The sequence below is a fragment of the Phoenix dactylifera genome, unplaced genomic scaffold (assembly GCF_009389715.1).
Source record: "Phoenix dactylifera cultivar Barhee BC4 unplaced genomic scaffold, palm_55x_up_171113_PBpolish2nd_filt_p 000189F, whole genome shotgun sequence".
In the NCBI taxonomy this organism is placed as follows: Eukaryota; Viridiplantae; Streptophyta; class Magnoliopsida; order Arecales; family Arecaceae; genus Phoenix; species Phoenix dactylifera.
Window position 1 is genome coordinate 836,508 of NW_024067716.1, and position 14,251 is coordinate 850,758.

A 14,251-nucleotide genomic window follows, 5' to 3' on the forward strand; every position below is an offset into this window, starting at 1 on the left:
CTGACAGATTGTTATGGATGTTGAGACGGTTGAACTCATTGACCATACAGATGTTGCTTCATCTTGCGCCAGGTCGTGATCTGTATCTTCCCTTGCCACAGACGGTTATGTTGCAATTGTTCCCACCATGCAGAGGCTCCACCCCTCAATTTGTACGCGACCAACTTCACCTTCTTCTGATCCAGGATCTCCATGTAATCGAAGAATTTTTCTACTTCACCCAACCAATCCAAAAATCCCTCAACGTGAAGATTGCCGCTAAATGCAGAAAGGTCCACCTTCAATCTGAAATTAGAGGAGCCCCCATCAAGAACGCCCCGAGGGAGCCTGTTTCCCGCGGGTTATGCATTCCATCGTTCATGCCTAAATTCCACATAGTCCCTATTCCTCCATGGATGTAGTTCGTGGGCTTCATCGAATAGCCCATATTCATCAGGGAATCGACGGTCGAAAGCCAAGCCCCCGATGGAAAGTCTGCGGTTGAAGTTTCTCCAATTCCGTTCGCCCCCACCGAAGCCACGTTCACCTGGGTTCAGGCGTGGTCCATCGAAAGCTCTAAAGACCGCCTCGTCCTCTTGCTCGTCAAACAACTCCGGAAGAGCTCGTTGTCTACGCCGGTGAGGATCTTGCGCCGGCACTGGTGGACCACGTGGGAAATCTTCGTCGGCCTCCAGTCGTTTTCGGCTAGAAGCTTTCGTCGGCCTCCACGGTGTTGATGTCCTCTTCCTCATAGGCTTTGTCCCCGATGAGCCCGCCTGCTAATCCATCGGCTCGTCGACCCTGCACACAGAGTGGTTAGAGGAAAACAAAGTAGAGGGAGGGATCTGTACACTCCAGTAATGCTTGGTTGTAGGAAGCCGGTGATGCCCTGATCTTCCTCCACACGCCATCGGCAAGATCGGCCTCTAGGCCCACCCCTGTGCCTCGGAGGGTTCCCTGGCTGATGATGGAGCCGACGCAAAACTTCCCCTCCTCGGACCGTAGTTGAACCCCGTGCCCCTCACGGAGCTGTCCGCCGTAGACAGAGAAGAACCTACACACAGAGTGGTTATAAGAATCAAAGCAAAATACTTTGTTGTGGGAAGCCGGTGATGCCCCGATCTTTCGCCGCACGCTACCGGCGAGACCGGCCTATGGGCCCTCCCCTACGCCCCGGAAAGTTCACTGGCTGACGATGGAGCCGGCGCCAAGCTTCCCTTCCTTGGACCGCAATTGAACCCCGTGCCCCCCACGGAGCCGTCTGTTGAGAAGATAAACTTAATTTAATGAATGATTTGTGGGAGGATTCATGAATATGTGAAAGGTCACCTTGAGAGTGGTGATTCATGTATATGTATTTAAGTAGTTCATATCTTTTGGATTTTCTATGTGCATTTAAGTGGTTTATGTCTTTTGGATTTTCTATGTATATTTAAGTGGTTCATGTATTTGGGTTTATTCATGTCCCTAGAAGTCTTATAAATACCATATAAGTCTTTTAGTTTTGTAAGCAAGGCAAGAGCCAAAGTTAATAGAAAAAATCTGAAGTATTCTTCCTCTCCATCCTTTCCTCTCTAATCTCTCTTCCTATATTTCCAACAAACTGATATCAGAGCTCCAGTTTTTTGATCCTGGAGATGGCCAATTCTACCTTTCCATTTTAATTCCCTCGCCTTACAAAAGAGAATTATGAGAATTGGTGCATTCGTATGAAAGCTTTGCTTGGATCGCAAGATGTGTAGGAGATTGTGGATAGAAGCTATGAGGAGCCTCGTGAAGAAGCTTTGATAAGTCCTGCTCAAAGGGAGGCTCTACCCAGAATGTGGAAAAAGGGCCAACAAGCTCTCACCCTCATCCATCAATGTTTGGATGAAGCCATGTTTGAGAGAGTGGCTAATGCGACCACCGCCAAGCAAACATGGGAGATCTTACAAAACTCCTACCAAGGAGTTGATAAAGTGAAGAAAGTACGCTTTCAAATGCTACGAGGAGATTTTGAAGGTATACGAATGCAAGAATCCGAGTCTATTGCGGATTTCTTTTCGATGGTGTTGGCCATAGTTGTTCGTCCGATTCCTATTTACCTAAAAATATGCTAAACAGATCGTTGTTAGAACCAACAAACAAAGTTTAAATTAATTTTACTCTTACCTGTTCTACTCGAAGAATAGCGGTTGTAAGAGGTCGATCCACAGGGAGGCGATTGGAGTTGCATAAAAATTAAAACGTTCACTAAGATTTGAAATTGATTTTTGAATGATAAAAGAAAAACATTACTTCGGGGATGTGGAATGATTCTCTAGTCAATCAGAGAATGTTTTCTATTTGAAAATAAACAAAGAAGAGAAAGAAAACTTGCAATTGAATTCTAATGCAGAGTAGGGATTGATTCCTGAAGACATAATATAAATGAAAACTGCAGATCGAATAGCAAAGAAAAATTTTAGAGTTATCTTAAAACTAAGAATTCCAAAATGCATAAAATAAATTGCAGAAATTAAACTGAATCTTAGACACGGATTTCATAAAATAAAAATTAAAAATTTCATAACAAGAAATGATTACAGAAGTAAAAAAATTGAAGATGAAGCCTAATGCTTCTTTTCTTCTGCAAATAAAAAAAAGAAAACAAGGACTAAAAGAAATAGAGCCATGCTCTGTTTCTTCCCTTTTCTTCTGACAACATAGCCTTTCTTCTTCCTTCAACCGAGCCGAGAACCCCCTTTTTCCTCTTGAACCAGCTGACCACCTCCCTTGTTTCTTGGCCCCTATCCCAACCGAGAACTCCCCTCTCTCCCCCCTTTGTTTCCTGCCGATGGCTCCCTTATATAGATCCCCAGCAAGCACGTGGATGGCTGGAACTCGGAAGATGCCGATGATGAAGCGGAAGAGGAAGACGGACGCGTGATTACTGGGGCGGAATGCAAACGGATGCGTGATCCTTGGATGCGGGGCTGGAGCAGCTCCTTGATGGCGAGGAACGGGAAAGACGCCGTGGGTGCTGGGAGGAGCTGATCCGGCATGGAACGGACGTGGGATCCGTGGGAATGTTGATTATGGAAGAGGAATGATTGGATCACGGGATCGTTGGGGCTCCGGGAGCTTCACCGGTTGGCTGGATCACGGCTTGCTGGTCCATTGCTCCTTCCCTTTTTTCGCACGGGCTGAGACGGTGCAGATTTGGGAAGGGGGCTGATCTCATGCTTGCAGTCGGGCGGAAGGAGCTGGATTACCGGCTGCTGGGATGCAGGGAGGAGCCGATCACGGCCGCGGTGGAGGTTGGGATCATTGCGGAAGAAGAAGAGCTTGACGCGTGATCGCCGAGAACGTTGATCACGGAAGGCTGGATGCTGCGGGATCGCTGGGAGGAGGCTGGGACGCAGAGGACGCGGAACGGCAGCTGGGATCGGCAGTTGCTCCTGGTGAAAATGGAAGGCTGAGCTGCGTTCGATTGGGAGCTGGAAATACACAATTGGGCTGTCACGAGATCCCTAGAAATTGGCTGCTGGCTGGTGATAGTCCCTGGACTCTACCATAAGTGCATGGGTCATAACAAGTAGAATAGGACAAAAAAAATATCGTTTCCACAAGGAGACGATTCAAGTACCAATTTATAAATTTTCTATATTATTTAGACGATCCCAAATTGATGTGACTGACTGCAATTTCTTGACCTGAAAAATCAAATATGAAAGGTTCCTAGGGCTTGGATTTCATCAATTGAATTCCTTCAATGAATTTAAATCTGATTGTTAATATTCTGCTAATTACAATGACCGAATTCCTTTTTTTTATGTGATATCCTCTTTCAAGGCATAACACCTATACCTATATTAATCCTATGTCTACTTTCGTGATCATAGAAATTAATATAAATTCATTATGATCTGTAAAATTCTTGATTGTAGGTCACAAGGGTGTGCATTTATTTCTAAACTACACCACCAATGTTTGATAAATTCACCAACTAATATTGAATTTCAACTTTCGTTACTTCATTCAACATCTTAAGCATGCAATTCATGGCCAGTAAATTGCAAGAATGAAAACCGAAATCATCAAATTACAATTAACAAAAGATGTTCAATACAACCATACTCAATTCATATCAAAACTTCAATGACTACGTCCTAGCCCTAGGATAAGAAAACTAGCAAAACATAACTAATAAATCAATCCCATTATTTCTCAAACATAAATTCGCATTCAACATTCTTAATAACAATTCCGCAAATAATAAAAAAAATAAAAAAATATATATAAAGAAAGGAAAAGAACTCTGTATTTGCAAAAATCCTCTGTTCCGTTCTTTCTCCCAGAATTCCAGCTTTTTCTTCCTCTCGGAATTTCTAGCTTTTCTCCTCTCGGAATTTCAGATTCTCTACATTTTTTCTTTTTTTTTGCTTCTCCTCCTCTTCGTATCTGCTGGCCCCCCTCCTCTTCTCGGAATTCCCCTTTTTTTTTTAATTTTAAAACAGATTTCGTCCCTATCTGCTAGCTGAAATCCCGAAATTCTAGGCTGATTTTTAGACTCGACTCCCAGCTGAATTTAGAGCACCAAAACGATATACTTTGGAGTTGGACCCTTCACAAAAGTTTTAGATCTCGTTCTCAGCTTTCCAATGCACCTGGGTTTGCATTATTCTAACTTATATAACTCCATATACAAGCTGAAAACCGAAACAGGGTCTGGGCCGCAGTAAAATTCTGGACAGATTCAGACTTCTCCGTTTCGGCTAAGTTTTGGACTTCAAAACGGCAGAAATTGGTTTTGTGATCTTCATAAAAGTTTTAGGTCTACCTCTTATCTTTCCAGCAAGCTAAACAACATATGAAACGGAGGTCTGTAGCTCCAGTTAGAATCCAAAAACCGAATAGTATTCTGGATTGACTAGACCAGCCCAATTTCAACCGAATTCAATAATTAAACACCTACAAAATACCAAGAATTTTTAAGAATTAAATAAATGTAAAAGACACCTAAATTCTAGACAAATGAGCTAAGAACATACAAAACACTCTAAAACAAAATAATTAAGACTAAGAAAATATGTGAAATAAATTCCCACATCAAATACCCCCAAAATTGAATGCTTGCTTGTCCTCAAGCAAAAGAAAAACCATAAAAACAAAGGACAATAACCATAGTCAGGCTCAACTCATCACACCCAAAGGACCTATCATGCAAACATCAAATCTTCAACTTAGTGCGTAAATAATAGCAAATGAAGGAAAACTAAGCATACTCACATTCTCTAGATCAAATATCCATATATAATTCCAAACTCAATCATATTTATCATGCGACCAACACAATTGAATCATGTAACAACTCAACCTGCAATCACCCCTTCTCACTACTACAAACAAGGTAGCAAACTAGAGAGTTTTTTTTTTTTTTGTTGCAAATTATTCTTTGTCTTTAAGTTGTCACTTGCCTTTTGACGCGAATACAAGCATTTGTGATGGATGCACCCGGTTACTCAACAAGTCACATACTTAAAGTGCTTTTGCATACTCATATTTCAAGTTGCCGTTTGACGTAAAAGTAAACATTGGTGATGAATACCCCTAGTTACTAAGCAACTCAACACATTGGAGTAGAAAGAACTTTGTACACATTTATTTATTCGACTGTCTAATCATTATCACTCTATTTACTTAAACCTTGTTTAGGACTAGATCAAAGGGGATAATCACAAGAAAAGCATCACACTCATCTTTTATGCATAATCACACAACTCATACAACTTTGCAAGGAAAGATGTACTTCAATAATCCCAAAGGAAAACAAATATGCTTACTCTTGCTTTATAAGATATTGCCTATCCTAAATCAAAATTCAATGCTTAAACACAATAAAGAACCCAAAAGTGTAATGTTGATCCTAGATAAGTCTCACACAAGTGCAAATGCATGTTCATTTCTCCTAATCTTTCATATAAAAATTTGGTTTGGAAGACATAGATATGATCACCAATTAACTTGCATGAAAGTGAACAAACCAGAATTTCAAAAAAATTTTCTTTCTCAAACAAACATAACCAATACTAGCATTCAGCATAATCAAATATCCACTCCCCCAAACTTAATTTGCACATTGTCCTCAATGTGAAAGCAAAGAAAAATGGAAGACTAATACTCCCCTTTTAGCAAGGCTGAACACAATGAATGTCCGACTGAATTGAACACGAACTAGCTTCTTGCTTGATTTTTCTGCACCTACACAACACAACCAAAAAGAAAGGGGTCACAACAATAATTATTCAAAGACTTAAATAAAAACAACAATTAGAACATATAACAAAAGACAAAAGAAAGGAATTTTTTTTTTTTTTTTTGTGGTTGGGTTGCCTCCCAAGAAGCGCTTGTTTACAGTCATTAGCTTGACTTCCACACCATCAACCATAGGTAGGATTCTTCAATGAGTAAATCACTCCTTTAGGAACCGCATTACTAGTAAGATAAGGCTTCAAACGCTGCCCATTAACCTTGAATGCACCAGTGACCTCACTACGCACCTCAACAGCACCATATGGATACACTTTCGTTACCGTGAATGGGCCAGACCACCTAGAACGAAGCTTGCCTGGAAATAACTTAAGTCTTGAGTTGAAGAGTAATACTTGCTGCCCAATTTCGAAGTTTCTAATCTGAAGATGTTTGTCATGCCAATGCTTTGTCTTTTCCTTGTAAATCCGAGTATTTTCATAAGCATCCAACCTAAACTCCTCCAACTCACTCAACTGTAACAATCTTTTTTCTCCCGCAGCTTTCAAATCCATGTTCAACTCCTTGATTGCCCAATAGGCCCTGTGTTCTAATTCCACTGGTAAGTGACAAGACTTTTCAAAGACAAGTCTGTAAGGAGACATACCCAAAGGTGTCTTGAAAGCTGTCCTATAGGCCCAAAGTGCATCATCTAACTTATTTGCCCAATTCTTTCTTGAATTGCTCACAGTTTTCTTCAAAATTTGCTTCAATTCCCTATTTGCAAGTTCCACTTGCCCATTTGTTTGGGGATGATAGGCAAGTACCACCTTATGAGTAACCCCATATTTCTTCAACAAAACCTCAAATGACCGATTACAAAAATGAGAGCTTTCATCACTAATAATAGCTCTCGGCACACCAAATCTTGAAAAAATATTTTTCTTCACAAATCTCATCACCACCCGAGAGTCATTAGTCTGAGTTGCAGTAGCTTCAACCCATTTAGACACATAAACCACTGCTACCAGAATGTACTGATTATTGAAGGAAGAAGGAAATGGGCCCATGAAATCAATTCCCCATAAATCAAACAGTTCAACCTCCAGGATATTGGTCAAGGGCATCTCATTCCTTTTTGAAATGTTGCCAACCCTTTGACATCTATCACACATGCTCACATATTGTCTAGTATCTTGATACATGGTCGGCCAGCAAAAACCAGACTGCCATACCTTTGCAACTGTATTAGAGGTACTGAAATGTCCACCACACTCCAAGGAATGGCAATGGTCAAGTATATCCTGCATCTCATCTTGGGGCACACATCTTCTAATCATCCCATCTGCACAGTGTTTATAGAGTAGCGGTTCTTCCCAAAAATAATGCTTCACATCCCTCAAAAACTTTTTCTTCTGATGATAGCTCAAATCAGGGGGAACAATGCCACTCACCAAATAGTTCACGAAATCAGCATACCAGGGGATGACTGAAACTACCAACAACTGCTCATCTGGAAAGCTTTCATTAATGGGCACCTCATCTGCTCTTGACTGCCCCTCTAATCTAGACAAGTGATCTGCCACCACATTCTCCATGCCTCTCTTGTCTCGAATCTCAAGATCAAATTCTTGAAGCAACAGCACCCACCGAATCAAGCGCGGTTTGGCATCTTTCTTTTTCAGCAAGTACTTGATTGCTGAATGGTCCGTATATACGATCACCTTGGAACCTACAAGATAAGATCGAAACTTGTCAAAAGCAAACACAACAGCAAGCAATTCTTTTTCAGTAGTTGCATAATTCAACTGTGCATTATTTAAAACTCTACTAGCATAATATATAACATGCAACTTCCTGTCTTTTCTCTGGCCGAGAATAGCACCCAAAGCGAAATCACTAGCATCACACATTAGCTCAAAAGGCAAACTCCAATCTGGGGCTTCCATAATTGGTGCTGACACCAACTCTTGCTTTAACCTGTTAAAAGCATTCAAACAGTCCTTATCAAAATCAAACACAACATCCTTATTCAACAGATTACAAAGAGGTTTAGAAATTTTAAAGAAATCCTTAATAAAATGCCGGTAAAATCCTGTGTGACCAAGAAAACTTCTAACTCCCTTAACATTTGTAGGTGGTGGCAATTTTTCAATAATTTCTATTTTTGCTCGGTCCACTTCAAGGCCTCTTGCTGAAATTTTGTGGCCCAAAACAATACCTTCCTGCACCATAAAATGACATTTCTCCCAATTCAAGACCAAATTGGTCTCCTCACAGCGCTGCAAAACTCGAGACAAATTATCTAAACAACTATCAAAAGAAGATCCAAAAACAGAAAAATCATCTATGAAAACCTCCATGATCTTTTCAACAAAATTAGAGAAAATAGCCATCATGCAACGTTGAAATATAGCAGGTGCATTACACAAACCAAAAGGCATCCTACGAAATGCAAAAGTACCATAAGGATAAGTGAAGGTGGTCTTTTCTTGATCTTCGGAGGATATAGAAATCTGGTTATACCCTGAATAACCATCTAAAAAATAGTAATACGCATACCCAGCAAGTCTCTCAAGCACCTGATCAAGAAAAGGTAAAGGAAAATGATCCTTACGGGTAACACTATTAAGTTTTCTATAATCTATGCAGACTCTCCACCCAGTTACTGTCGTAGTGGGAATTAATTCATTATTTTCATTATGCACCACAGTCATCCCACCCTTTTTAGGTACTACCTGCACTGAACTAATCCATGAACTATCAGATATAGGATAAATAATCCCTGCATCTAACCATTTAAGAACTTCAGCCCTAACTACTTCTTTCATGTTAGGATTTAACCGTCTCTGATTTTCAACTATAGGTTTATGGTTATCCTCCATTAAAATTCTATGCATACACAATGAAGGGCTAATTCCTCTAAGGTCTGATATAGTCCATCCTATGGCTTTTTTTCTCAATCTCAAAATACGTATCAATTTGTCAAGTTGCTCACCAGACAAAGAAGTACTCACAATCACAGGCAAAGTATTATTTTCACCTAAAAATGCATACCTGAGATGTGAGGGTAATGGCTTCAACTCCAGAACTGGTGCTTGCACATTAGAAGGGGGAGGGGGTGGCTTACCTTTGCCGATATCCTCAAAATAAATACCTCTCTTTTTTAGCTTAGGACATGTAGCCTCTAATGCACACGCCACTTTAGCAACCTCTAGATTATCATCTTTACTTGTCCCTGCACTCACTAAACAAGTCTCAAGAGGTTCTTTAGTATTTTCAGCCCTAAAAACCTCTCTGGTCGACTCATCTACAACATCAACTCGAAAAACATGATCAGTAAAAGAAGGATATTTAGTAGCTTCAAATAAATTAAACTCTACCTCTTCTTCACCAACCTTCAAAGTCAACCTACCATTCTTAATATCTATGATAGCTCCAGCTGTGGCTAGAAAGGGCCGGCCTAAAATGATAGGGATCTCGGTGTCTTCTTCCATCTCCAAAACAATAAAATCAACCGGAATGATAAACTTCTTTACCTTGATCAGCACATTCTCAAGAACACCCAAAGGATATTTGACCGATCGATCAGCTAGCTGCAAAGAGATGGTAGTAGGCTTCAACTCCTTCAATCCAAGCTTCCTAGACACAGATAAAGGCATTAGTAAAACACTAGCACCTAAATCACATAAAGCTCTAGAAAAATCAACATCACCTATAGTACAAGGAATAGAAAAACTCCCTGGATCTCTTAGCTTTGGTGGAAGCTTATTCTGGATAATGGCACTGCATTCCTCCGTCAAGGCAATGGTCTCGAAATCTTCCAATTTCCTCTTCTTAGACATGATCTCCTTTAAAAATTTTGTATATGCAGGAATTTGTGCTAAGGCGTCTGCAAAAGGAATATTAATGTGAAGCTGCCTAAACACTTTCAAAAATTTCTCAAACTGTTGATCAATTTTATTCTGCTTAAGCCTTTGAGGAAAAGGAATGGGAGGAACATAAGGTTTGACTAGTGGTAGTGGGGATGTTGTCTTGGCTAGGTCCTCAACTTCTTCATTGACCTTCTTGCTCACCTCATCATAGTCTACTTCATCACCAACTATAGTCTCACCACTTACCTGACCAAGTTGCTTACCACTTCTCAAGGTGACTGCCTTGCAATGCTCCTTCGGATTGACCTCTGTCTTACTAGGCAAATTACCCTATCCACGAGAATTGATGGAATTGGCTAACTGCCCCAATTGCACCTCCACATTTCTATTGGAACTTGCCAACTGGTCAACATTTGCTTTCAGTCTCTCAAATCTCTCCGAACTGGCTAACTTCTCAATAGCTATCTCCCAAGACTGCTTACTTTCTGGTTGGGATGGTCTTGGTTGGAAACCAGGAGGATGGAGAGGTCTAGAACTGCTACCTTGGTTACCTTGATCTTTCCATGAAAAGTTGGGATGATTCCTCCAGCCTGGGTTGTATGTGTTGGAATAAGGGTTGTTCTGCTGCTGCTGCCTGTTATAATTAGACACAAATTGAACCTGCATACAATCAGAACTCATGTGAGCTCCTCGACAGCAATCACAACTCAATACAGGACTAGAAACGGAATTCACATTACCCAGCTTACCGAACATTTTTACTAGAGAATCAACCTTGGCATTCAACATGTTTATGCCATCTACATCATACATACCTGGAACTTTCTTAGGCATACCTCTTTCATTAGACCACTGATAATTGTTAGAGGCCATTTCTTCTAACAACTCATATGCCTCTTCTATTGACTTACTCATTAAAGTACCTCCTGCAGCTGCATCTATGGTAATTCTAACTGAATGTATTAATCCATTATAGAAAGTCTGTACAATCAGCTAGTCAGGAAGACCATGATGTGGACACTTCCTCTGCAAATCCTTAAACCTCTCCCAGGCTTCATACAAAGATTCACCATCAAACTGAGCAAAACTGGTAATATCATTTCTAAGTTTGGCAGTCTTACCTGGGGGAAAATACTTACTCAGAAAAGCTTGTGACAAGGCATTCCAGATGGTGAAAGAGTTAGGCGCTTTGGAATTCAACCAGGCCTTGGCTTTATCCTTTAGAGAAAATGGAAAAAGTCGGAGTCGAATAGCATCATCACTAACTCCATTCATCTTGATTGTATCACAAATCTCCAAGAAATTGGCAAGGTGTGCATGTGGATCCTCAGCAGGTCCTCCACCAAACTGCTCCTGCTGCACCATCTGGATGAGACCAGGCTTAATCTCAAAATTATTAGCATTGACTGTAGGTCTCACAATACTGGGTTGAGCACCATTGACATTCGGCACTGCATAGTCACTCAACAACCTTTTATTCTGGTTATCTTGGTTATCTGCCATAGCTACTGCTTGTTTTTGCTTTAGCTCTAATCTTTGTTGTTTCCTTAATGCTCGTAGGGTTCTCTCAATTTCTGGATCAAAAGGCTCAATTAGCTCACAGTTTCGTGGCATACACTAAATATAGAAAACGTAAATTAACAAAAAGAATAAAACAATCAAAATTAATGCAGAAAATTATTTGTATTGATATTGAAAACAATCCTCTCCGGCAACGGCGCCAAAAACTTGATAGTCCCTAGACTCTACCACAAGTGCATAGGTCATGACAAGTAGAATAGGGCAAAAAGAGTATCGTTTCCACAAGGAGGCGATTCAAGTACCAATATATAAATTTTCTATATTATTTAGACGACCCCAAATTGATGTGACTGACTGCAATTTCTTGACCTGAAAAATCAAATATGAAAGGTTCCTAGGGCTTGGATTTCATCAATTGAATTCCTTCAATGAATTTAGATCTGATTGTTAATATTCTGCTAATTACAATGACCGAATCCCTTTTTTCTATGTGATATCCTCTTTCAAGGCATAACACCTATACCTATATTAATCCTATGTCTACTTTCGTGATCATAGAAATTAATATAAATTCATTATGATCTGTGAAATTCTTGATTGTAGGTCACAAGGGTGTGCATTTATTTCTAAACTACACCACCAATGTTTGATAAATTCACCAACTAATATTGAATTTCAACTTTCGTTACTTCATTCAACATCTTAAGCATGCAATTCATGGCCAGTAAATTGCAAGAATGAAAACCGAAATCATCAAATTACAATTAACAAAAGATGTTCAATACAACCATACTCAATTCATATCAAAACTTCAATGACTACGTCCTAGCCCTAGGATAAGAAAACTAGCAAAACATAACTAATAAATCAATCCCATTATTTCTCAAACATAAATTCGCATTCAACATTCTTAATAACAATTCCGCAAATAATAAAAAAAATAAAAAAATATATATAAAGAAAGGAAAAGAACTCTGTATTTGCAAAAATCCTCTGTTCCGTTCTTTCTCCCAGAATTCCAGCTTTTTCTTTCTCTCGAAATTTCTAGCTTTTTCTCCTCTCAGAATTTCAGATTCTCTGCATTTTTTCTTTTTTTTCTGCTTCTCCTCCTCTTCGTATCTGCTGGCCCCCCTCCTCTTCTCGGAATTCCCCTTTTTTTAAAATTTTAAAACAGATTTCCTCCCTATCTGCTAGCTGAAATCCCAAAATTCTAGGCTGATTTTTAGACTCGACTTCCAGCTAAATTTAGAGCACTAAAACTATATACTTTGGAGTTTGACCCTTCACGAAAATTTTAGATCTCGTTCTCAGCTTTCCAACGCACCTGGGTTTGCATTATTCTGACTTATATAACTCCATATACAAGCTAAAAACCGAAATAGGGTCTGGGCCGCAGTAAAATTCTGGACAGATTCGGCCTTCTCCGTTTCGGCTAAGTTTTGGACTTCAAAACTGCAGAAATTGGTTTTGTGATCTTCATAAAAGTTTTAGGTCTACCTCTTATCTTTCTAGCAAGCTAAACAACATATGAAAAGGAAGTCTGTAGCTCCAGTTAGAATCCAAAAACCAAATAGTGTTCTGAATTGACTAGACCAGCCCAATTTCAACCGAATTCAATAAATGTAAAAGACACCTAAATTCTAGACAAATGAGCTAAGAATATACAAAACACTCTAAAACAAAATAATTAAGACTAAAAAAATGTGTGAAATAAATTCCCACATCAGCTGGCACGCTGGGGATGGGGGAAACGTGCCATGCATGGCACGATGGTGAAAGAGTAGATGCCCTATAAGCCAATCATTTGATGGCTTTCTCTTTGTAATCCTCCAAATCATGTACTTTGACACTCGATATATATCAATAAAGGCATTGTGTTTCATCATTTGCTGCTTATCTGTTTTATTATTGGATGATGAACCCCATAAATTAGGACATTGGTTTTAGGGTTATGATGAGATCATACCAGTGAGACCTAAAATTCTAAAATTCTAATTTAGAATATTCCCAGCCAAATTGGTATATTGAGTCGGGGATCAATATTACCGAAAAGACTGGCACATCTTATGTATGCTCGATGTAGAGGGTGATTGATCTCATAATTACTTGTGTGAGACACTAATACAAAGATGTGGGTGCTCATTAGAGGAATGAGTTCACTGAAGTGACCAGCCATGAGAACATCTTATGGATTCTTACTTAATTATCAAAAGATGGTTCTCATAGTGGGAGTTGTGCAAGTGATCCTTAGACCTGACATCACCATGGTACCTTATGCACTTGAAGATATGTTTTGGTTTACCCTCATTCACGACATTGCATTGTGTACGGGGTATTCTGGATATGGTGGATTTTGTACGAAGGTCGTGAGTAGGTCAACAAGGAATCAGTCACTTCTAATAAGAGAAGGTAACATCCTACTTACTCTAATCTTATGATGATTCAAGAAGCTTTTGATCAAAGCAAAATGAATATTAGAAAGAGTTTCTAATGTTTCATTGTTTGAATTATCATATAAAAGATTGAGAGAGACATGAATAAGTGATTGAGTTTAATATTGATCTATACTCATGTACTTATTCAGGATGTAGTATGACTGAGCTACTGAATTGCACGGTAACTTGCCACTGAATGGTATGTTTGGATTTGTCCAATACATTTCTCAT

At 39.6% G+C, this 14,251-nt stretch overlaps 1 protein-coding gene and 1 non-coding gene across 2 annotated transcripts; one reads left to right on the plus strand and one right to left on the minus strand.

Annotated features, from left to right (window-relative positions):
* Window positions 1-6,380: 6,380 nt before the first annotated feature.
* On the minus strand, window positions 6,381-11,567 carry LOC120105094. The gene is made up of 7 exons (XM_039117185.1): window positions 11,072-11,567; window positions 10,814-11,017; window positions 10,547-10,698; window positions 8,928-10,394; window positions 8,716-8,771; window positions 8,021-8,169; window positions 6,381-7,921 (listed from the first exon to the last, which is right to left on the minus strand). Exons 1-7 carry the CDS (start codon window positions 11,565-11,567, stop codon window positions 6,381-6,383), a joined length of 4,065 nt encoding a protein of 1,354 aa, XP_038973113.1.
* LOC120105095 lies at window positions 11,068-11,174 on the plus strand. The gene has a single exon (XR_005507486.1). It is a non-coding gene; the product is annotated as a small nucleolar RNA R71 (small nucleolar RNA).
* Window positions 11,568-14,251: the final 2,684 nt, after the last annotated feature.